This window comes from Micromesistius poutassou (genome assembly GCF_964030765.1).
Source record: "Micromesistius poutassou genome assembly, chromosome: 9".
Taxonomy (NCBI): domain Eukaryota; kingdom Metazoa; phylum Chordata; class Actinopteri; order Gadiformes; family Gadidae; genus Micromesistius; species Micromesistius poutassou.
In genome coordinates, this window is record NC_140279.1 from 11716231 (window position 1) to 11740674 (window position 24444).

General features: G+C 43.8%; 3 protein-coding genes across 4 annotated transcripts; all 3 read left to right on the plus strand.

Moving 5' to 3' along the window:
• Nucleotides 1-841: 841 nt before the first annotated feature.
• Nucleotides 842-7305, plus strand: LOC311353701 (NLR family CARD domain-containing protein 3-like; the record flags this gene model as incomplete). The annotated part of the gene is given in 11 exon segments (XM_084473591.1): nucleotides 842-876; nucleotides 1290-1363; nucleotides 1366-1411; nucleotides 1486-1602; nucleotides 1735-1810; nucleotides 1996-2215; nucleotides 3173-4964; nucleotides 5401-5571; nucleotides 5725-5898; nucleotides 6007-6053; nucleotides 6755-7305. Coding segments are annotated over 11 exon segments (3303 nt in total).
• Nucleotides 7306-10843: 3538 nt separating this feature from the next.
• Nucleotides 10844-18048, plus strand: LOC311353702 (NLR family CARD domain-containing protein 3-like; the record flags this gene model as incomplete). Its single annotated transcript, XM_084473592.1, has 5 exons — nucleotides 10844-10868; nucleotides 13012-14794; nucleotides 16245-16418; nucleotides 16593-16740; nucleotides 17527-18048. The coding sequence occupies 5 exons, from the start codon at nucleotides 10844-10846 to the stop codon at nucleotides 18046-18048; spliced, it is 2652 nt and encodes an 883-aa protein (XP_084329718.1).
• A 1631-nt stretch (nucleotides 18049-19679) lies between these two features.
• LOC311352645 (mediator of RNA polymerase II transcription subunit 26) lies at nucleotides 19680-24023 on the plus strand. Of its 2 annotated transcripts, none has more exons than XM_084472438.1 (3): nucleotides 19680-19987; nucleotides 20894-20971; nucleotides 21102-24023. In XM_084472438.1, exons 1-3 carry the CDS (start codon nucleotides 19916-19918, stop codon nucleotides 22860-22862), a joined length of 1911 nt encoding a protein of 636 aa, XP_084328564.1. In that variant the 5' UTR covers nucleotides 19680-19915; the 3' UTR covers nucleotides 22863-24023. The 2 variants fall into 2 exon arrangements, with proteins under 2 accessions (XP_084328564.1, XP_084328565.1); XM_084472439.1 differs by having other exon boundaries at nucleotides 20897-20971.
• Nucleotides 24024-24444: the final 421 nt, after the last annotated feature.

A 24444-nucleotide genomic window follows, 5' to 3' on the forward strand; every position in this document is an offset into this window, starting at 1 on the left:
CAACAGAATTTGTTTCTTCATTGACTGCGTTCCTGTTGGTTCTACGGTGTAGATGGACTCTACATCAGTGACTTAGTGTCTCTACATACTGTCTGAACTATCAAGTATCTCTTTGTTTTTCTCTGTCTGAGCTTGTAGACATCAGAGCTCTCTGTCCATCGTTCATATTTTAAGGAAGAGATTATTCTTCATCACTGAGTGAGGTCATGGTACAGCAGCCTATAGGAGGTTAGTCTGAGAGGAGTATGAACTTGAAAGGGAACTGGTCCAACTGGTCGGTTCAAAGCATAATTTCCTTGTTATGAGTTGGAAGGTTTGGTGTGGCTCACTTCATTACAGCAGGAAGAAGACTAAGGTACTGTACTCAACTCTGATCCCTGATATATCCTAAATATGCAGAACTTTGAATTGTATCGGTAGGTTGATGGTTAGTTTTCTGTAAAACACACGGTTAAAAACATTTATGCAATATAAAGATGCATGGCTATTTGTCAAATTTACTATTTACAAATTTTGCAGATTATTTATCTCAAGTGACTGACAGTGAATTCAGATACAGGTCATTAAGGAGCAGATTGGGGTTTGACAGTACAGAGACAGGTCAATAAGGAGCAGGTAGGGTTTATAAGTGTCATTGGGTGACTTTAAAGATACTTAGGATAGAACAGTTGTTTTATTTGTCATATCAGTCATATCATTTAGTCTCATTTAGTCATATCATTATAAGACAGGAAGACGGCCATCTTGATTAGTGAAGGTGTTTACACATCATCTTGTTCTGGGTCTTGCAGCATAGATCTGGTTGTGATGTCATACCACATGAGGAAGTCCATATATGGACATGTCTTCAGAGCGGTTTAACCCGCACAGGGAACAGTAAGTATGATATCCGCATGCTGAACGTGATCTTGATAAGACACATTTAAAGCCCTTAGAGAGCTGTGTGAAATGATGATACGTTATTAGAAACATCTGGCCAGCATCTCCACATATTTCTCCTTCGTTGAGAATGAGAGGGTCTATGAATCTGTGTCTACGAAAGACCACCCTGCCTCTTGTCCAAAGTAAACAGAGACAACAGCCCCCTGTGACCGGAAATAAGCAGCTTCTATAAAAGAAGAGAATTAACAAACGCTGAATGTCTGCAGAAACAATATGTAGTTGTGTTTGTGTCCAAGAGGATCTCTCACTGTCTGTGACTGTTGTCCATCTCAAAGCTCAGCAGTGATATATCATGACTTTATCATTAGTCTGAGTAAAAGCTATGTGTGTATGTGTGTGTGTTGAAGCCCAGAGCAGCAGGAGAGAGCAGACTTCCCTGGACCCAGCTGTGTCTCCATGAAGAGTGACCGCTTTATGAATCATATGAATCAGTCATGTTTAAAGAGGGAAATCTGTCTATTGAGAAGAGGTGAGGATTTATCAGAGATTATAAATATACAGCATCTATCAAACATCCATAAATCCTGGTTCTTGTTTTTCTACAAGAGTCCAGCAGGAGATTGCAGACTCCCCTGGACTCAGCTGTGTGTCCATGAAGAGTGACTGGTCTATGGATAGACCTCCTGAATTTAAAGATGGACGCCCCCCCAGAGAGGAGAGGTACAGACGAGTTTCAAACAGATGATGAAAACAGACCAGTTGGTTGTTATCTGAATTTATGTATAAAAGGAAATGTCAGGAAAAACAGGTCCAAAGTGTGTGTGTGTGTGTGTGTGTGTGTATTCACCACAGACATCACCAATACCACCAGAAGTTGAGGGTTACCAGTGCTCAGTCTGTACAGCAGCATCCAACAGAGCTGATCAAGGTGTGTAAATGTCCAACAAGACATTTGACTCTAGCTCTACATGAACAATAAAAAGCATCTCTTATGGTGCTAATAGTCTCCATGCTTCCCTCTTAAGACCAGCAGGATGTGAATCTAGGACAGATGCTTCTGATGTCCTCAGTTAGTTTAGAGTATAGTTCTCCTTGATGTTTGTTCTGTTCCAGAGGGCTGAGGAGAACGCACACGCTTTTCTAGACAAGGAGCTGAAGAAGCTCTGGAGGGATCTCTTCCCTGATTACCCACAATGCTCAGAGAGTCAGAGGGAGGAGGTGGATGGTAAGAACGAGGAGCAGAGGAGGCGTGCCATAGAGGGAGTGGCAGACATCACAAAGCTCTGCCTGATGGAGATGAACCAGGAGGAACTGGCCGACACACTGGGGGGGGGTAAGAGACTCTTAGTTTGCAGTTAGAGGAGGTGCAGAAGAGAATCTTATCTTAAAACCAGAGAAGAGTTACTCATTTTGAAGAGCAGTACTGTCAAACAGGTACTGTCAAACATATGAATGAGGGCATTCAACTCTACTTAATTATCAATTTGGTGGTTCCAGTCCAACTGGAAGTGATGTAATCCCTCCCTGAGAGGTACTACGAAGATGTAAAAAACATACCCTTAATGTGAGCCTAGAATGACTTGTAAATTAGCTGGAGACGTCTGGTCTCTTCAATATGAATCAGGGCATTATGCTCTGCTTAAAATCTGTGTTGGGGTTAAGGTTAGTCATCTACTCATTACATCACTTCCTGTAGAGCTACGGCCTCCGAATTTATCAGTCTTGTATATTTTAAAGCCCTCTTTCATATAAATGACACCACCACCACTGGGGCGTGGCAGCAATTCTCCATATCCATATGGGGAGGGGGTGCTTATGGAGAGAAGGGGTACACCAGTCTTAAATAGGAAGCTTGCAAGCTTGCAATCAACAGAAATAGTCAATGAATGACCTTTCACACATGATAACTTAATGAATTGTTCCAAATAACCCTGCCTCGTTAAATCAATGAGCTTGGTGTTTTGCTCTAACAAACTGATTATGGGCTGTGTCAATACCATATCTGTCAAATACATGTGTAAGATGAACCCAAAAGAAAGCAGAAGGAAGTTCAAAAATATTTATTTGATGCTGAGCAAGGCTTCAGCTCAAGCATTAACAAAAAGCAATTCCTGCTTAACAGGAGGAAAAGCAAAAATCAAAAAGGGCACACTATGACAAAAAGAACTAAACAAGAAGAGCGGTACGATATCATATCATACATAACTGTTGTATGAGGATACGTTGTTCTACTGATCACTGATCTGGTCACTATCCACTAACTGATGTCTTCTGTTGTTTTGTCATTTAGGCTCTACTGCTGTTCAGTGCCAACATAACATCAAGTCTCATCTGAAGGAGAAGTTCAGGTGTATGTTTGAGGGAATCGCTAAAACAGGACAGCCAACACCTCTGAATGACTTCTACAGAGAGCTCTTCATCATAGAGAGAGGCAGTGGAGAGGTCAACAAGGAACATGAGGTTAGACTGATTGAAACAGCTTCCAGGAAACAGGCCAAGAAGGAAAAACATATAAAATGTGAAGACATCTTTAAACCCTCACCTGCGCAAGATCAACCTATCAGAACAATAATGACAACTGGAGTTGCAGGCATTGGTAAAACTGTCTTAACACACAAGTTCACTCTTGACTGGGCTGAAGGCAAAGCCAACCACGAGATACACTTCACATTTCTCTTAACTTTCAGAGAGCTGAATTTACTGAGAAAAGATTTTAGCTTGGTGGAACTTCTTCATCATTTCTTTATTGAGACCAAAGAATCAGGAATCTGCAGATTCGACCAGTTCCAAGTTGTCTTCATCTTGGATGGTCTTGATGAGTGTCGATTTCCTCTGGACTTCCAGAACAACTTGCTCTGGACTGATGTCACAGAGCCGACCTCGGTGGATGTGCTGCTGACAAACCTCATCAGGGGTGATCTGCTTCCCTCCGCTCGCATCTGGATAACCACACGCCCTGTGGCAGCCAATCAAATCCCTGCTGAGTGTGTTGATATGGTGACAGAGGTGAGAGGGTTCAACGACCCACAGAAGGAGGAGTACTTCAGGAAGAGATTCAGAGAGGAGAAGCTGGCCAACACAATCATTTCTCACGTTAAGACATCACAAAGCCTCCACATCATGTGTCACATCCCAGTCTTCTGTTGGATCACTGCTACAGTTCTTGAGGACATCTTCAAAACATCCAAAAGAGGAGAAGAGGTGCCCAAGACTGTGACTCAGCTGTACATCCACTTCCTGAGGGTTCAGTCCATACAGGGGGACACAAAGTATCATGGGAGAGCAGGAACAGATCCCCACTGGAGTTCAGAGAGCAGGGAGATCATTGTTTCTCTGGGAAAACTGGCTTTTAACCAGCTGGAGAAAGGCAACCTGATCTTCTACGAGGCAGACCTGGAAGAGTGTGGCATCGATATCAAAGCCTCTGTATACTCAGGAGTGTTCACCCAGATCTTTAAAGAGGAGTGTGGGCTGTACCAGGACAAGGTGTTCTGCTTTGTCCATCTGAGCATCCAGGAGTTTCTGGCTGCCCTTTATGTCTTCCAGTCCTTCATCCACACTGGTGTCAATCTGCTCTCCAAAAAAAAAAAGAAAAGAAAAAGAAACTCCCGGAAAGATAAGAAACTCTTCCTCTACCAGAGTGCTGTGGACAAGGCCTTACAGAGTAAGAACGGACACCTGGACTTGTTCCTCCGCTTCCTCCTGGGCCTCTCTGTGGAGACCAATCAGATTCTCCTACGAGATCTGCTGGGACAGACAGGAAATTGCCCACAGACCAATCAGAATACAGTGTCTTACATCAAGAAGAGGATAAATGGAGATATCTCTCCAGAGAGAAGCATCAATCTGATCCACTGTCTCAATGAGCTAAATGACTCTTCTCTAGTGGAAGAGATCCAACAGCTCCTGACATCAGGAGGACTCTCCACAGAATCTCTCTCCCCTGGTCAGTGGTCTGCTCTGGTCTTCATCTTACTGTCATCAGAAGAGCAGCTGGATGTGTTTGACCTGAAGAAATATACTGCTTCAGAGGAGGGTCTTCTGAGGCTGCTGCCAGTGGTCAAAGCCTCCAAAACATCTCTGTAGGTTCACCAATAACATGTATTACAATAGACACAACACAATATACATAATATAGAATACAAAAGTTTGGATAATATACAAATACATACACAACACACCATACATAATACTAGAATAAAAAAGTTTGGATAATATACATAACATCTCTGTAATTATACTGTAATTGTACAATAACATGTACAATACACACGACACAATATAAAGAATACTACAATAAAAAGTAATATCAATATTCAAAACCATTTTGAAACGCTTCAAAACATTTTAAATATTCAACATTTTACACCCAATATTTAATTGCCATTTAAGGATCTAATGTAGTGTATATTAGTTAAATTAATAAAACATCTCTTATAAAAATCATTATGTTAGAAGTAAAAGATGAAAGTTATTTTAATCACAGTTCCTAACATGTTCTTTTTATTTTGTGTGAAGGCTGAATGGCTGTCATCTGTCAGAGCGATGCTGTGAAGCTCTGGCCTCAGTTCTCACCTCTAACTCTAGTCTGAGAGAGCTGGACCTGAGTAACAATGATCTGCAGGATTCAGGAGTGCAGCTGCTCTCTGCTGGACTGGAGAGTCAACACTGTACACTGGAAACTCTCAAGTCAGTTTTACTCAATATGCAAATAGTTACCACAAGTTCCATATCAGAGGACATTAAACAGATTTACATCCAGAAAAGTAATAATTCACACCCGGGTGTGTGTGCGTGTGTGTGTGTGTGTGTGTGTGTGTGTGTGTGTGTGTGTGTGTGTAGCTTGTCTGGCTGCCAGGTCACACATGAAGGCTGTGCTGCTCTTGCCTCAGCTCTGAGCTCCAACCCCTCCCATCTGAGAGAGCTGGACCTGAGCTACAATCACCCAGGAGACTCAGGAGCTACGCTGCTCTCTGCTGGACTGGAGGATCCACGCTGGAGACTGGACACTCTCAGGTATGGAGAGGACAGCTCCCCACTCAGGGACAATGTCTCCTAAAAGGTTTCAACCCGCTGATAGTTGAAGTGGTTTGAAAGGCAGCTGTCACTTTGTTTCCCCCCCAGTGTGGAGCACGGTGGAGTGTGGAGGCTGAAACCAGCTCTAAAGAAGTGTAAGTGTCTGTATAGTTTTATCGCAACACACACACTTACTATAGAGATGGAAAGTCCATCCACACAGCAGGAGGTGACGTCTGGTCATTCAAATGTGTACTTGTGTGTTTGTTTCTGTGTTTATGTATATCTTGTATGTTTGTGTAGGTATGTATGTGTAAATGGCTGTGTATGTATGAACCAGTTCTATGGTACCAACAGTTCATTTCCAGCCTGGTTCAGTCTGTTGTTTACACAGGTGGATTACAATCTATGTGTATTGGAACCTTTCAGTCTAATATCTTGAAGAGTATGTAGACTATTGACTATTGCTTATTCCTATTCCATAGGAGATATGAACTCATCATGCTGAACGTTTTCATGTATAATATGTGTATGTAGTGTAAATGTTAGGGGAGTAGATGCAGTTTATACATTTTTATAGGCTTACATGTTTTGACTGGGACAGCCACTCACACACAAATGGGATTTACAATTAACTTGCACTTTAATTATCTAATAGCCAAGGCACAATAGTCCACTAAAGTAGCTATCATACAATATTATTTAGTCTTTCTATGTTAATGTTTGTAGAGTAGATAGCTCGTGAAAGAGGACAGGAATAAGAAGAAGAATGCAAGACAACAGCAATAGTGCTAGTGATGATGATGATAAAGAAGAAGAATGGTTCTGCAGCTCATCATGTCTTGTTCTCCATCAGATGCCTATGAACTCACACTGGACCCAAACACAGCCAGCAAAGAACTCTCTCTGTCTGAGGACAACAGAAAGGTGACGCTGGTTGGAGAGGACCAGTCGTATTCGGATCACCCAGAGAGATTTGACCACTGGCCCCAGGTGATGTGTAGAGAGGGTCTGATTGGCCGCTGTTACTGGGAGATAGAGAAGAAAGGACGTGTTGACATAGGAGTGACGTACAGAGGAATCACAAGGAGAGGAGCAGGTCGTAACAGCTGGCTTGGAGGGAACAACAAGTCCTGGAGTCTTTGTTGTTATGATGGTGGTTACTCTGCCCAGTACAATGGTAGAGGAACAGACATACGTCTCCCCCCCGGCTCTACCAGAGTAGGAGTGTATCTGGACCGGCCTGCTGGCACTCTGTCCTTCTACAGAGTGTCCCCAGATGTAGGAGGGTCCTCAGACACACTGACACACATCCACACCTTCCAGTCCACGTTCACCCAGGAGGACCTCCTCCCTGGGTTTGTGTTATTGAGACATGGTGCCTCGGTATCTCTGTGTCGGTTGTAGCAACACACACACACACACACGCACACACACACACACACACACACACACACATATATGAACACGCACATGCATATATAAACACACACAAACACACATACAAGCGCATTTATGAAGACACACACCACACACATGCATATATGAATACACACACACTCACATGCATGCACGTGCACATGTATGAATACACACATTCCACACACACACACACACACACACACATATGAATACACACACACAACATACATTTACACACACAAACACATATGTAAATACACACACGCATATACGAATACACACACACACACAAATATACAGATATATGAATACACACACACACACACACTTTGTTTTGTTGATTTAATGGACTCAACTATACTCAATGCTACATTTTATTGTGCTTCTGAAAAGTTTAGTGTGATAAACCATGAAAGAAAGAGACTTTTAAAATGTTCCATAGGGTTAAACAGGTTTTAAAAAGACTATATTTCTATTTTTTATGTATTTTAAATATTGATTGATTGTAAATCATAACGTGTTTATACTACAATATTTTGTATATTTTATATTTTCAGATATTAACCGTTTCATACTAAAGGGCTCCAATATCAGTTTATATTTTGATAAGCCTAACATGGAACCTGATTTAAACCAGATTTAATATTATATTATTAATGCAAGCGGTCTGGGAAAAGCTATTGATCATGTTCTGAATGTCTTTTAACTGAGTATTGATTCCTTGTGTTCTGTTGGGAACAATACAGCAATGGAACATGTTCAGTTATTATGTGCACACCTGTTTATGATTAGTAATGTCTGCTGCTTCTATTGTTTGAGTTCTAGTGTTTATTGTGTACATGTAACCTATACTATTTTTCTGTTGTACTGGTTAATAAAGCATAATGGTAATAAACAACTCATTGGCTCAACTGAATGTTCTTGTGTGTTCAGCAGAGGATCAGTTTACACTTTAAGGTCGGGGGTTCACTAAATAAAAATCACAACAGAGGCTTTGTCTACACAACATTAATAATCAGGATACCAGCAAATGCATTTCCACATCAGACTCATATGCCCGATGAGTGACGAAATATGGAGAGAATTCTAGTCTCTCTAGAGATGAGCCTTGCAGGCTGGTTGATATACCACCTCCCCTGTGGCGTCTAACAGGACCCTGAGCATCCATGTTGAAACACACAGAGGTCTGTGTCTGAGGCGGTGGTGCTGAGCTGAAGAAGAAGGAACCTCTCCTTTTTTGCCTGGGTACGCATGTGAGAGGGTCCATGCAGGCCACCGTACCACAGAATCAGACCAGGACCTGTTTCTTGTTTCTTCAATTGAAATCCTCCAAGCTCAGCAGATGTTTCTCCAGAGCTCAATTCATGAACCTGCTTACACATCGTAATGGAAGTCTGTCTTTACAATAGACTATGGGCCTACTTATCAAACACACAGGCTTACACACTTTACCTTTTTTGTATGATTTATTTTTGAGATTTTGAGCATAACAGATATACAGTAAACCTCATACATAAAGGGAAATTGATACATTCTAAAGGAGAGAGAATGTATTCAAAGAGACAGTTAACCCCCAACCCCCAACCCCCTTCCCTCCCTTACAGAGAAGTATCAATGAAATAGGGTATAATGGGTTTTGACAAAGGTATTAATGGCAGTGAATATTGGCCATGCATGCCTTCACATAAACAGAGACATACGACACACTTTATTACTACCTTTTGTCAGAGGGTTTCCTGATGAGAAGCAACAAATAAAAAGGTGATGATCACTTCTCTCCTCGCTGCCTCCACAAACTACTGAATACTGAATGATGTCACGTTACAATGTTGGTACACTGTACTGATTTAGTGAGACTAAAGATGTGTGTTGCTGAATACCAGCCTGTAGAGGGTGTAGCAAGATGGAGGAACACAAGAATCCAACCCAACCAGATTAATCACTAAAGAGAAAATAACCCTGCTATAGAAACATAACCATTATTAATGATTACACTACATATACTATGCTGCTAAAGGTCTGATTTCTCCTCAACACCTTGTATAGCCTTTAATGCTGTCACATCAGCAGCTGCAGTCATGTATAAATATTTAAAGGCTCCATTTTTATGACATAATAGTCTGTATTTCATTTTTCAAGTTTATGATTCTGAATGCTGAATGACATCACGTTACAATGTTTGTACACTGTACTGATTTAAATGAGACTGAAGGTGTGCTGAATGCATGCCTGTAAAGGGTGTAGCAAGATGGAGAAGTAAAAGCACACGAAGAATCCAAGCCAACAAGAAGACTCATACAGTAAATATGCTGTTCTTAATTACAACAAGTGATGACAGTTACTATTACTATTTATACAATGATATATTTACTGTTTGGTTTCATGGCTAACAGACTTTATATTTACTCGTAAATCTGAAACATTTTCGGACCCTAGTATGGAAAACTAAAACATGGAACCAAACACATGGACAGTATCTTGATAGCAGTCAGTAGTGAGAACAGAGAACATGGTTTTTAATGCCTGAATGCATTTTTCAATAGATTTGTGTAATTTTGGCAAAATTTTAGCTGTTGCTCTAATTTGTGTGTAGGGTTTGGAGAAAATTATTATAATATTATTATATTATAATTAACACCTTTCAACTGTGTTTGTCTCTTCATTGACTGTGTTCCTGTTGGTTCTACGGTATAGAAGGACTCTGCATCAGTGACTTAGTGTCTCTACATGCTGTCTGAACTATCAAGTATCTCTTTGTTTTTCTCTGTCTGAGCTTGTAGACATCAGAGCTCTCTGTCCATCGTTCATATTTTAAGGAAGTGATTATTCTTCATCACTGACTGAGGTCATGGAACAGCAGCCCATAGGAGGCTAGAGAGGAGTATGAACTGAGAGGGGAACTGGTCCAACTGGTCGGTTTAAAGCATCATTTCCTTGTTATGAGTTGGAAGGTTTGGTGTGGCTCACTTCATTACAGCAGGAAGAAGACTAAGGTACTGTACTCAACTCTGATCCCTGATATATCCTAAATATGCAGAACTTTGAATTGTATCGGTAGGTTGATGGTTAGTTTTCTGTAAAACACACGGTTAAAAACATTTATGGAATATAAAGATGCATGGCTATTTGTCTGTATACAGGTATACAGGTCATATACAGGTCATTGTATACAGGTAATTAAGGAGCAGGTTGGGGTTTGAAAGTAGAGAGACAGGTCAAAAGGCAGGGGTTAAACAGGATTTGTCCCATATCACAAGTGTCCTTGGGTGACTTTAAAGGTACTTAGGATAGAACAGTTGTTTTCTATCTAGGAAAGACGACCCTGCCATCTCGTCCAAAGTGAACAGAGACAACAGCCCCCTGTGAATGGCAATAAGCAGCTTCTACAAAAGCAGAGAATAAACAAACTCAACTCTGAATATCTGCAGAAACAATATGTAGTTGTGTTTGTGTCAAGGGCTCCAGTCTAATATGGATGAGGAGAGAGGGGAGGGGGGTCCTACCTCTAAAACCACACGGGAACATGGCCCCCAGAGTAAAGCTAAGAGGTAAGAAGAGGATCTCTCACTGTCTGTGACTGTTGACCATCTCAGAGCTCAGCAGTGATATCTCATGACTCCATGATTAGTCTGAGTAAAAGCTGTGTGTGTTGTGTTGAAGCCCAGAGCAGGAGGAGAGAGCAGACTCCCTTGGACCCAGCTGTGTCTCCATGAAGAGTAACTGGTCTATGGATCTACCTGTTACGTTTAAAGATGGAAATCTGTCTGTACCAGTCTGTACCAGTGCCACTGTACCTGTCTGTACCAGTGCTCATTCAGTACAGCAGCATCAAACAGAGTTGATCAAGGTGTGTAAAAGACCAACAAGACATTTGACTTTAGCTCTACAGGAACATTAGAAAGCATCTCTTGTGGTGCTTATAGTCTCCAGGCTTCCCTCTTTAGACCAGCGGGACGTGAATCCAGGACAGATGCTTCTGTTGTCCTTAGTAAGTTCAGAGTTAAGTTCTCCTGGATGTTTATTTTTTTCCAGAGGGCTGAGGAGAATGCACACGCTTTTCTAGACAAGGAGATGAATAAGCTCTGGAGTGAACTCTTCCCCGATTACCCACAATGCTCAGAGAGTCAGAGGGCTGAGGAGGAGGAGGTGGATGGCAAGCGTGAGGAGCAGAGGAGGCGCGCCATAGAGGGAGTGGCAGACATCACAAAGCTCTGCCTGATGGAGATGAACCAGGAGGAACTGGTCGATACACTGTTGGGCGGTAAGAGACTCCTATCTTGAAAACAGAGGAGAATTACTAAATTTGAAGAGCAGTATGAGACTCTTATTGGTTCTGTTCAGAATAATGGTTCTGTTCAGAATAAATTACAGAATGTGAGTTTTTAAAAAAGAAATTGGAGGTCATTGAAGATCTTTAAACTTCAGGGTTAAAAGGTTAAGTTACTGCGGCCTTCAACCGTCAAACGGGTGCGGCCCGTTGTACTAATTTTGACCCCTTTCAACTCTACTTTATTATAAATTTGGTAGTTCCAGCCCAACCGGAGAGGTCACACAAAGATGTAAAAAACACACCCTTAAGGTGAGCCTAGAATGACTTAAAGATAGATGTCTGACTCTTTTATATGAATCAGGGCATCAGGCTCTGCTAAAATTATAAACTTATAAATTATAAACTATAAACTCCAGGAAAGAGCATCATCAAATGCTCTATTGAAATGCATTGGAAACATAAAGCTTTGCTAGAAATTAATCTCAATTCATACACAAGAGATAACTTGGCCATTAGACCTTCAACCAGGGAGCATCTTGGGGTCGCTCTGTGAAAAGGCAGATCCTAATCCTAAACCACAGACCCTGCCCCCGGGGCCCGAGAGGTATTGGCCAAGGTTTCGGTGTCGGGGTCCCAGTCAGGCCCTAGAATAAGGTTGTCAAGTCTCAGGGCGGTAGGACCTTCCTATCTCCTAAACTTATTTTTACACCACATTCTGATCCACAAGGTAACCCGTTTGGGCAGACTTATTTTGTGTCAGCCCTATAAATCAAAATCTTGGATATGCTGTTGCCGTGACAGAGGGAAACGTGTGTATGTATTTCGGCATCCCTAGCCATCTCGAAAAGGCGGGAAAAGGGACTTGACCTCCAACTGTAGAGTAACTGGGCATAAAACAGCGGGAAGTTTCTAGTTCCCCGTTTTTGGTGGGATGGAGATGGAAATTTGTGCCTTAAGGCATGTAAACATAGCTGACCTGTGCAGAGGCTTCTCAAGTCTGGGGTTAAAAGGAGCCGGCACCACACACCTCGTGAGATTAATAGAAAAAACCTCAGTTCACAATCTTACAAGCGAGCCACTGGATGAGGTGCCATGAGATGGAATATTTGTGAGGCTTTGTGAGTCACTTCCTGTAGGGCTGGAGCCCCCAAATTGATAATCGTATATGTCTTTTGAGACCCTCCTTGATATAAAAGAGCATATGAAAAACGCCATCCAGAGCTAAATACTGCATATTGCAGTTAGAATAAAAGCCATGTCCGCCTGTTTTTTTGTGGGCAGGCGCACTGATCACTTGTGCTGCTGGAAATTTGTAGGAATCTTACGAAAATGTGTGCATAACTTTTGGTACGATGAGGATATGTTGTTCCACTGATGTAACCATCCACTCACTGATGTCTGCTGTTGTTTTTTTCATTTAGGATCTGTTGCTGTCAAGTGCCAAGACAACATCAAGGCCCATCTGATGGAGAAGTTCAGGTGTATGTTTGAGGGAATTGCTAAAGCAGGACAGCCAACAGGTCTGAAAGACTTCTACACAGAGCTCTTCATCACAGAGAGAGCCAGTGGAGAGGTCAACAAAGAACATGAGGTCAGACTGATTGAAAAAGCTTCCAGGAAACCAGCCAAGGAGGAAACACCAATCAGATGTGAAGACATCTTTAAACCCTTACCTGGACAAGATCAACCAATCAGAACAATAATGACAACTGGAGTGGCCGGCATTGGAAAAACTGTCTTAACACACAAGTTCACTCTGGACTGGGCTGAAGGCAAAACCAACCACGACATACAGTTCACATTTCTCTTCACTTTCAGAGAGCTGAATTTACTGAAAGGGAAAGAGTTTAGCTTGGTGGAACTTCTACATCATTTCTTTATTGAGACCAAAGAGGCAGGAATCTGCAGATACGACCGGTTCCAAGTTGTCTTCATCTTGGATGGTCTGGATGAGTGTCGACTCCCTCTGGACTTCCAGAACAACCTGATCTGGACTGATGTCACAGAGCCGACCTCGGTGGACGTGCTGCTGACAAACCTCATCAGGGGTGACCTACTTCCCTCCGCTCGCATCTGGATAACCACACGCCCTGCGGCAGCCAATCAAATCCCTGCTGAGTGTGTTGATAGGGTGACAGAGGTGAGAGGGTTCAATGACCCACAGAAGGAGGAGTACTTCAGGAAGAGATTCAGAGAGGAGAAGCTGGCCAACACAATCATTTCCCACGTCAAGACATCACGAAGCCTCCACATCATGTGTCACATCCCAATCTTCTGTTGGATCACAGCTACAGTTCTGGAGGACATCTTGAAAGCATTCCAAACAGTAAGAAATATGCCCAAGACCCTGACTCATATGTACATCCACTTCCTTAGGGTTCAGTCCATACAGGGGGACAGGAAGTATCATGGGCGAGCTGAAACAGATCCACACTGGAGTTCAGAGAGTAGGAAAATCATTGTTTCTCTGGGAAAACTGGCTTTTAACCAGCTGGAGAAAGGCAACCTGATCTTTTACGAGGCAGACCTGGAAAAATGTGACATCAATACCAGAGCAGTCTCAGTTTACTCAGGAGTGTTCACCCAGATCTTTAAAGAGGAGTGTGGGCTGCACCAGGAGAAGGTGTTCTGCTTTGTCCATCTGAGCATCCAGGAGTTTCTAGCTGCCCTTTATGTCTTTCTGACCTTCATCGACACAGGTGTCAATTTGTTCTCAGAAGAACCACCAACCTCCAGGAAAGCTGCACTCACCATCTACCAGAGTGCTGTGGACAAGGCCTTACAGAGTGAGAACGGACACCTGGACTTGTTCCTTCGCTTCCTCATGGGCCTCTCTTTGAAGAGCAATCAGATTCTCCTACAAGGTCTACTGGGACAGACAGGAAGTAGCTCACTGAGTAGTCAGAAAACAGTCTGTTACATAAAGAAGAAGATAAGTGGAGATCTCTCTCCAGAGAGAAGCATCAATCTGATCCACTGTCTGAATGAGCTAAATGACTCTTCTCTAGTGGAGGAGATCCAACGGCTCCTTACATCAGGAAAACTCTCAAGAAGAACTCTCTCCCCTGGTCAGTGGTCAGCTCTGGTCTTCAGCTTACTGACATCAGAAGAGCAGCTAGAGGTTTTTGACCTGAAGAAATACTGTGCTTCAGAGGAGGGTCTTCTGAGGCTGCTGCCAGTGGTCAAAGCCTCCAAAACATCTCTGTAGGTTCACCAATAAAAATGTATTACAATTCACAAAACACCAAATACATAATACTGGAATATAAAAGTTATGTCTTAATCTACTGTAATTGTACAATAACATGTACAGTACACGTAACGCAATATAATTAGCACTAGGTAGATCACACAAGCGCTAAAGAAGCAATGATGTAGTACCAGAGATGCAGTCGTTTATTCATAATATCAGCTGTCACACCACACACACAGCTTTTGGCCGTGTTCTATAAGATAATCTAGAACACTCCGGGAGCTCCGGCGGGAGACCTGGAGCTCTATATCTAAATGATATAAGACATAGACATCTATAATATAATATATAATATCACGGCCAAAAGCTGTGTGTGCCTCCGGATGATATTATGAATAAATGACTGCGTTGGGTTCTCTGACGTCTCTGGTCCTTCCACACCAATCTGAAGTCACGGTTCAATCTGGACTTCAGAGAGTCAAAGCCAATGTTTCTTCCCCCAATTACTACCCGCCCGTACCCACAAATTACATTCCGCACCCGACCATACCAGACCATATAAATTGATACCGACGCCTGACCTGCACCCAAAGGAAAATTAGACACATTATATGGAACGCCGGGGAATTACACTATCTGGTGTTTGGCGTGGTGCTGGTGATCCACTGTGGACGGTTTTAGTTGACTCCTCTGCTCCTGAATAACATATCCAGCACCGGAGAAGTCTCACTCGCAATCGCAAAACCCACGACCGACTCGCTCTGTTCAGGCATCCGACCCGACCCGCACCTGTGTCCGACACAGTACATTATTTTTCACCTGTTTCATCCAATTTGTGCGGGTACCCGTGGGTACCCGAACCCATACAGGACTCTGGCCGAGATAACTCTATGAGTCTTTACTTGTGTTGTGGAAGTACCAGAGACGTCCAAGAACCCCACGTCTTTAATTCATAATATCATCCGAAGGCGCACACAGCTTTTGGCTGTGATATAGTATATTATATTATATTATATTATATAGATACCAATATATTATATTATATTATTTAGATATAGAGCTACGGGAGTCCGCAAATGGAAACAATCACTTCTCTTCCATGCTGCAGTTCACGCCGGACTGCAAGGAGTGAATGCTGATTGGCTGTTATGTTACGTCCCTCAGGGAGTGAATTGGCATTGTGGAAGTTGTCGTCTTCAATCCACAAGCGCCAAAAAGTCACTGTCTTTTCTCGGTCAAGAAGGCACCAAATTAGAAATTCATGTTACTATTTGACTACATATATGACCCACTTTCAATACAATCCTTTAAGGATCGAATGTATTGACTTGTATATATTAGTAAATTAATAAAACATCTCTTATAAAAGATTTCAACACAATTCCTTCATTATGTTAAGTAAATTGTGTATAAGTTATTTTAAAGACAGTTCCTAACATGTTCTGTTTATTTTGCATGAAGGCTGAATGGCTGTCATTTGTCAGAGAGATGCTGTGAAGCTCTGGCCTCAGTTCTCAGCTCCAACTCCTCTAGTCTGAGAGAGCTGGACCTGAGCTTCAATGATCTGCATGATTCAGGAATTAAGCTGCTCTCTGCTGGACTGGGGAGTCCACACTGTAGACTGGAAACTCTCCGGTCAGTTTTACTCAATAATCAAAACAGTTACACCACAATGTTCACTGTCAGAAGCAATTGACAGATTCACATCCAGAAAATAAATAATTTACACCTGTGTGTGTGTGTGTGTGTGTGTGTGTGTGTGTGTGTGTGTGTGTGTGTGTGTGTGTGTGTGTGTGTGTGTGTGTGTAGCTTGTCTGGCTGCCTGATCACCCAGGAAGGCTGTGCTTTTCTGGCCTCAGCTCTGAGCTCCAACCCCTCCTATCTGAGAGAGCTGGACCTAAGCTACAATCACCCAGGAGACTCAGGATCTGCGATGCTCTCTGCTGGACTGGAGGATCCACACTGGAGACTGGACACTCTCAGGTCTGGAGAGGACAGCTCACCACTCAGGGACAAGGTCTCCTACAAGGATTCAACCAGCTGCTAGATAAAGTGGTTTGAAAAGGCAGCTGTAACTCATGTTGTGTAGAAAGTGATGAGACAGCAGATGATCAAGGTGAATGTTTCAACATGCTGCTCTCACTTTGTTTCCCCCCCAGTGTAGAGCACGGTGGAGTGTGGAGACTGAAACCAGCTCCAAAGAAGTGTACGTGTCTGTTTAGTTTGATTCATCACAACACACACTAACTATTGAGATGGAAAGTCCATCCACACAGCAGGAGGTGATGTCCGTACATTCAGATCCTACTGGAAATTAAGATGATATTTGACATCATGTATCTTATGTACATTAAAACTTTTAGCAATCACAATTAATCAAACTTTTATAACATCTAAAATGTATTATTATTGTTATATTTATTAATTATGATTCTTAGTAGTTTTTCTTATTATTGGTAGACATATTCATATAATAATCATGGTATTAATCGTTATTATCTGTGTACTATTATTATTATTATTATTATTATTATTATTATTATTATTATTTTATATTATAAAAACATAGGTATTATTATTATTGTTATATCAGTATTTAGGGGAATAAATAATGATACACAGACACAAACATCTCCTCTGTGGGGAAGGTCACTTCCTCATTATTTAAATGACTCCTATTTGATGACCTCATCAGTGTGTTTCAGCAACCTGATTATGTCTTGTTCTCCCCTCAGATGCCTGTGAACTCACACTGGACCCAGACACAGCCCACAGATACCTCTCTCTGTCTGAGGACAACAGAAAGGTGATGCTGAGAGAGAAGTTGTGTCCTGGTCAACGCATGAGACTTCTCTCCCACTGCCAGGTGTTGTGTAAAGAGGGTCTGACTGACCGCTGTTACTGGGAGGTAGAGTGGGAAGGAGGTGTTGCTATAGGAGTGACATACAGAGGAATCACAACGAGGGGAGGGGATGGTGGCAGCTGGCTTGGATGGAACAACAAGTCCTGGAGTCTTCTTTGTCATGATGGTGGCTACTCTGTCCGGTACAACGGTAGCACAACATACATGAATCTCCCCTCCGCTGGCTCTAACAGAGTAGGAGTGTATCTGGACCATCCTGCTGGCACTCTGTCCTTCTACAGAGTGGGAGGGTCCTCAGACACACTGACACACATCCACACCTTCCAGTCCACCTTCACCCAGGAGGACCTCCACCCTGCGTTTGGTTTAGGGGCTGGTTCCACATTGTCTCTGTGTCTGTAATAGTCTCTCTCTCTCTCTCTCTCTCTCTCTCTCTCTCTCTCTCTCTCTCTCTCTCTCTCTCTCTCTCTCTCTCTCTCTCTCTCTCTCTCTCTCTCTCTCTCTCTCTCTCTCTCTCTCTCTCTCTCTCTCTCTCTCTCTCTCTCTCTCTCTCTCTCTCTCTCTCTCTCTCTCTCTCTCTCTCTCTCGACGGAAGGACATTCAAATAAAAAAAATACTTTGGTATTTTGGTTTATTTAAAACATGTACTCAACTCAACTATGCTCCAAAAAAGGGTAAACTAAGCAGGTTTTACAAATATATATTTTTAATTTGAAATGTATTTTGAATATTAAATGATTGTAAATCAATGGTTTTTTATACTACAAAAGAATATATAATAAATAAAATACAATATTTTGTATATTTTCAGACATTAACCGTTTCATACTAAAGGGCTCTGATATCAGATTATTTATAGCCTAACATGGAACCTGATTTAATGCAGATTTAAAATTATATTCAAGTGGTTTATGGGAAAAGCTATTCATCATATTGTGAATGACTTTAAACTGAGAATTGATTCTTTGTGTTCTGTTGGGAACAACACAGCAGCAGAACATGTTCAGTTATTAAAAATATGTGCACACCTGTTTATGATTTGTAATGTCTACTGCTTTTATTGTTTTAGTTGTTTGTAAGGGACTGTTTTTCTGTTGTACTGGTTCATAAAGCATAATAGTAATAAACAACTCAATGGGTCAACTGAATGTTCTCGTATGTTAATACTATATAATACAAAGTGCCTTATGTACGTGTCTGTTAAATGAGTCAATAGTAAGATGTGAGGCCGATTAGCCATGCTTTAGGACTATGTTATTGCATGTGGAGCCACTAGGGGGCGGTGAATCCACCTCGGTGTAGTTCACCTTCTGGCCAACATGATCAGGGTGACGGAGGAGACACAGGTAAGGGTGTGCGTGTGCGTGTGCGCGTGTGTGCGTGTGTGTGTGTGTGTGTGTGTGTGTGTGTGTGTGTGTGTGTGTGTGTGTGTGTGTGTGTGTGTGTGTGTGTGTGTGTGTCCTCCAAAACATCTCTGTAGGTTCACCAATAACATGTATTATAATACAATACAAAATGTACAATATACATACTAGAATATAAAAGTTAAATCTCAATTAGGCCTACTTCAAATAAACCTTCCTGCATGTAGATTGACATTGCTGGAACACATCTTAATTTATTATTTTATAATAAAGGTTAATTCACTTACTAACTGCTATCTAAAATAAAACATTCTGCCCACGGGATAACGAATCAAAGTCCTTATTAGATATAAATTATATCAATATTTAAAAATGTATATCGCCACTTACTGTACGTTTTCCCTCTACTCTTGTCTGCTTTTTCTTCTGATATGCCTTCTAGACTTCGGCATGCATATGATATGCTTCAACCCCCCATGGTATAACCATACATGTTTTATTATAGGAACGCCTCAAACTCGCACATATCCGTGCGTTAAGGACAGCTCGCCTGTGTGTGAGTGCGCACCACCGGGTGCGCACTCACGCACAAACGAGCCATCCTTACGCACGTTTTCCCGGCATGCTTTGTCCGACTGCCATAGAAAAGCCTGCGGAGGAGGCCGGACTGAAGGCTACCAGTCCATGGGTAGCCGAGCTCCAAGAGACCACACTCATTCCTTAATCGCGGAATCACAGATAATAAGAGCCGTTAACGTCCACAGCGGGGTAATAAGCACCATAAAACATGGTGCTTATTACCATCACGTGCAGCTTCGGTTAGGCGAGTGAGTGTCGGCTCGTCTGGCTCCGTAGCCGGAGTGTGTTTCAGGGGGAGAGGCTGGCGTCTAGACCCGCTGCCCGGCATGACAGCAGCCACGGCGACCCTGCAGACCATGAGAGACCGGCTGGTCCAGGCCATCGATGGCCAGAGCAATGTAAGTACCTGGGGTTAAGTGGACCGAGGATCCACCGGGGTGTTTTCCCCGTGTCACATGGGAGCGGTGGAAGGAATAGCATCCACAAGTAAGGAGAGTAGTGTCATGCAGCCTGCCTCATCACGACCCGGCTAACTAGCTACAGCTAATCAGCGCGTTGAGTGATTGGCTGTATTTGTGGGTCATACATTGCTAATTGTCCTTGATGTTTGTGTTGAGAGTGCTTTGGGAAGGATCGGGTTCAGTCAGTGGGGGATCGTTTGCACGGGACTTGGTGAAGGACAGCTGTCAACTTGTGCAAGACTTGGGATTGTCTGTCTTGTGCACTTTTTCTCTCGGAGACTTTGGCGTGCACTGCCAATCCCTGCAGAGTTTGGTGGTTATGCACGCTGGTGCTCCTCCAATGACCGCCCGTGTTACTCAATGCTGTGTTGTATCAAAGGCGTTTATGTAGAAATTGGTCAAAGGTGCTTTTACACCAAATAATAACTTCTTGTGAAAGGTCGACCTTCCCCGTTGCAAACAGAACCCCCGTTTTTGAGGAGGATGACGAGTCCTAAATCAAACAACAATGCTCAGTGGTCACCCTTACTATTTCTTATTTGATACATACAGGCTCTTATAACTTAAATATAAATGGTACCAGCATAAATACATATCAGGTATTAGGATGGGAGTTGTGGATTTCCCTTTGGCCGACATTTGCATGCGTTCTTGATTTGTCATAACGTTTGTGAAACCAGGGTTCTACAGCTGCACAGTTGAAAGTCCATGCAAATGATTCCTTCGCCCCTTGAGTAGAGTGGGAACCCCCCTTTTTTATGGGTTTTTGCTGTGAAAATGTTATTTTGCTGTTTTTCTAAAATGTAGATGTTACAGTATGCATAATGTAATTTGTATTTTCAGCAGATATGCAACATGGTGGCTGTTATGGAAGTCATTTCATATTTGGAAAGAAATCCCATCACGAAAGAGGCACTGGAGGTAGGTCACTGTCATTTAAACAAAAAAGATAAATGCCAACAAGAACATACGTGTTTTTAGCTGTAAATGAGTTATGTCATATCCACTTACATTTTATTGATCGTCAATTCGATTGTTGACGTCTCTGAAGGAAACCCGTCTCGGCAAGCTGATCAACGACGTCCGCAGGAAGACCAAGAACGAAGACCTGGCCAAGCGGGCCAAGAAGCTGGTCCTTGCCTGGCAGAAGCTGATCGAGCCCGGGCAGCAGACCGACGGGGCGCTGACCACGGGCCTCGCCCCACCCTCAGGGTCTTCCAACGGCGGCGCCACTCTCTGCAAGGCTGACGTCTCCCCTCCGCCGCCCCCCGCCCTGCCGTCGGGCCGCCCGGCCCCTGAGCTGAAGAACCGCAACGACTTCAACAACTCCCTGAAGGCGGACAAGCCAAGCAATCGGAAGCGGCGTGCCGAGCAGCAGAAGGATGGAACGCCGCTGCCGGCCAAGATGGCCAAGATGGCCTTCAACAAACCCCAGAATGCACAGCCGGCCCCTCTGCCATCGAACGGGACCGATGCGCGCTCCGACGTGTTTACAGACGGTTTGGACTCTCACGAACGTCCGCCCCCGACGGACAAAGAGGCGGCCCACCATCCGGACGCCGACGGGCTCAGTAAGACCCCCGTCAGAGACCCCCGGCCCCGTCAGGTGCACCCCACCTCGCTGGGCTGCTCCCGGACTCCGCCCAGCGCTTCCAGCCTGCTGAAGGCGTCCCTGCTGCAGCAGCACGCCAGGCTGGAGCAGGCCTCCTCCGGGGGCCAGTGTCAGCCCCGGAGCCCCCGCTCGTCCTCCCACAGCCCCCGCACCCCGAAGCAGGACAGCGGTGGGGGTGGTGTTAAACAGACTGCAGTGAAAACAACAGTAGCATCAGCCGCTGGTGGGGTCCCTCTGTGCGTAGAGACCCCTGGACCGGGACCCTCGCTGCCCCCGCCCCCTCCACAGCCTTTAAATGTCTGTGCTCAAGGCCCCCACGCCAATGACCTCCGGGCGACCGGGGATGCCCAGGTGGCTCAGGGCGTCTGGGTCTCGCACACCCCCGGTTCTCATCCCAGCCTCGGCTCCTCCTCCTCCGCCTTGAAAGGACTGGGCGGTCTGGAGATTGGCGGTCCGGGGAGGAAGAGGCGGAAGAAGTACCGGTCCAAGGACTACGTGGTGAACCTAGACGGACAGTTCACGCCCGACGACGGCACGAAGCCGGTCCGGTTAAAAGACAGGAGGCTGACCTTCGACCCCGTCACGGGCCAGATCAAATCTTGCTTTAGCAAGGAGGCGGGCCAGGAGGCGGAGAGAGGGGAGGGGGACGAGAAGGACGGGAGGAAGAAGAGGAAGAGGAAGAACCGGGGCGGCACCGGATCAGAGGTTACCTGTCCTGAGGCGCCCCCCCCAACCCAACCCCAACCCCAACCCCAACCAGTGCAACCGGTGCAACCGGTGCAACCCAGCCCCTTCCAGCAGACAAACTGGAAGGAGCTGTCGAGCAACGACATCATCCAGTCCTACCTCAGCCAGCAGAGCAGCGTGCTCACCACACTGGGGGCCCCTCGTGCTCCCGGGGCCCACTACTTCATGAGCGAGTACTTGAAGCAGGAGCAGCAGGGGGGGGGCAGGAGCCCCACCCGAGAGGAGAGGCGGGCACACGTGGTGGCGGCGGAGGAGCCCGCCACAGAGTGGCCCGGTGTCAGCCGTGACGTGACCACAGACGACCTCCGCCGGTTACACGCCGAGCACTGGCCCGGGGTGAACGGTTGCTATGACACCAAGAAGCACTGGTACGACTGGACCGAGTGCATGGCTTTAGACCCGCACGGAGACGAGAGCAGGCTGAACATCCTGCCGTACGTCTGTTTGGACTAGGGCGCCTAGGTGGGTCGTCCTTCTGACTCATGGCTGTAAGCGGTGTCCTCATCGCTTCTCCAATACAAGGGCGTGGTATAGATGTCTCGAGCGCATTTCACAACCCTTCCCTGCTCCTTTGCACATGGAGGGAAGCGGCCTACAGGTGGATGGGATTTGGCTTAAGCTGCACCATCGCTTGTAGTTTTTAGAAGTCTTTGTGTAAGGCTGACGACTAAAGTAAGGCTATGCAGAATCCTCTGGCTCCAGAGCTGGTGGTTAACATGACTGTAGAGATCCGGCTCACAAGACCCATAAGAATATACTAATATAACTCCCCATCCCACGGTTGGTCATCATTGGCATTGCTTAGGAGAACTAGGTGGTTCTACGTTTAGTGGGAACACATTCGGATGATGACATGATGAAATTTTTATAGAATTGTTGGGCACCGTTTTCACGTTTGGAAACGTTCATAACTGAGATATTTTTCCACTTTTAAATCATTACACACTACCTCCTCCCGAATCAATGTTGTCCTAGAATACCTGGTCAAGTTACTTAAAAGCATTTTTAAACTGCAACTAGTGCCGTGTCATTCTTTTGGTTTTCTGTTCATCCTGAAATGTGAATGCAGATCCCAACAATTCTACAAAGGAATAACAAAGAGGTCTTCTCCAGGGTGTTTGAATGCAGATTGATGGATGTGATACCAAACTGATTCAATCTCAGCTGGAAGGGTCTGTGCTGCTTCAACCAAAAATGTGGCCATCGCGTATGAATTCAATATTTTCTACTTGTTCGCTACCGAGTACCTATACAAAGCTCTTGATGCTTGGCTGAAACATTTGTTCTTTGATTATTTGATTATTAGCTTATTGCGATGGCAACATTCCAGACTGTTCTTATTAAGCCAACACCAACCTATCCTACACAGGGAAATTATTAGACAATTACACATTTTTATAATGTGAACCCTTTTCGTTTCTTATTTTCCTCTTGATGGCTATTTTGGTTGTAAAATATGAATACAAAATGGACGCCAGGGGATTATTACAATAATGCATTTTGTACTGTGAGGAAAATGGAAATATAATAATATGCTGGAAAATGTACTTGACACCATTCCTTTAAATATCGTTTGCCTTATGGAAACCTGGGATTTCCCTAAAACAGAGCCTTAGTGAATGTACAGAAACAGCCTTTTGTGTTCCATCGAACACAAGAGAACATATTTGCTACTAAGTCCTTTTCAGTGGACATGTTGATGTGTTAATAAAAAAAATGCTGAAATTGTGAATTTCTTGTCCCTTTTAAAATTAAGTTATTTTTCATTTTATGAAATTAATACACACAATGCACACCTAATTCTTAAAAGAGTAATCATTGAGGATATTATTCAGGCTTACTATCTTATTCAGGCCCTTCAAATCATAAACATACCATCCTGCAATAAACATATCTACCCATATCCATAAATAATGAAATATAGTATTCAGGGATACAAGTTTCAATTGAGCAGAACCACAGATCCAACACATGTGTCCGCCTCACTAGAAAAGCATGGTACCCTCAGCCGGGTCATTTCCGTGCTGTGGGCAGA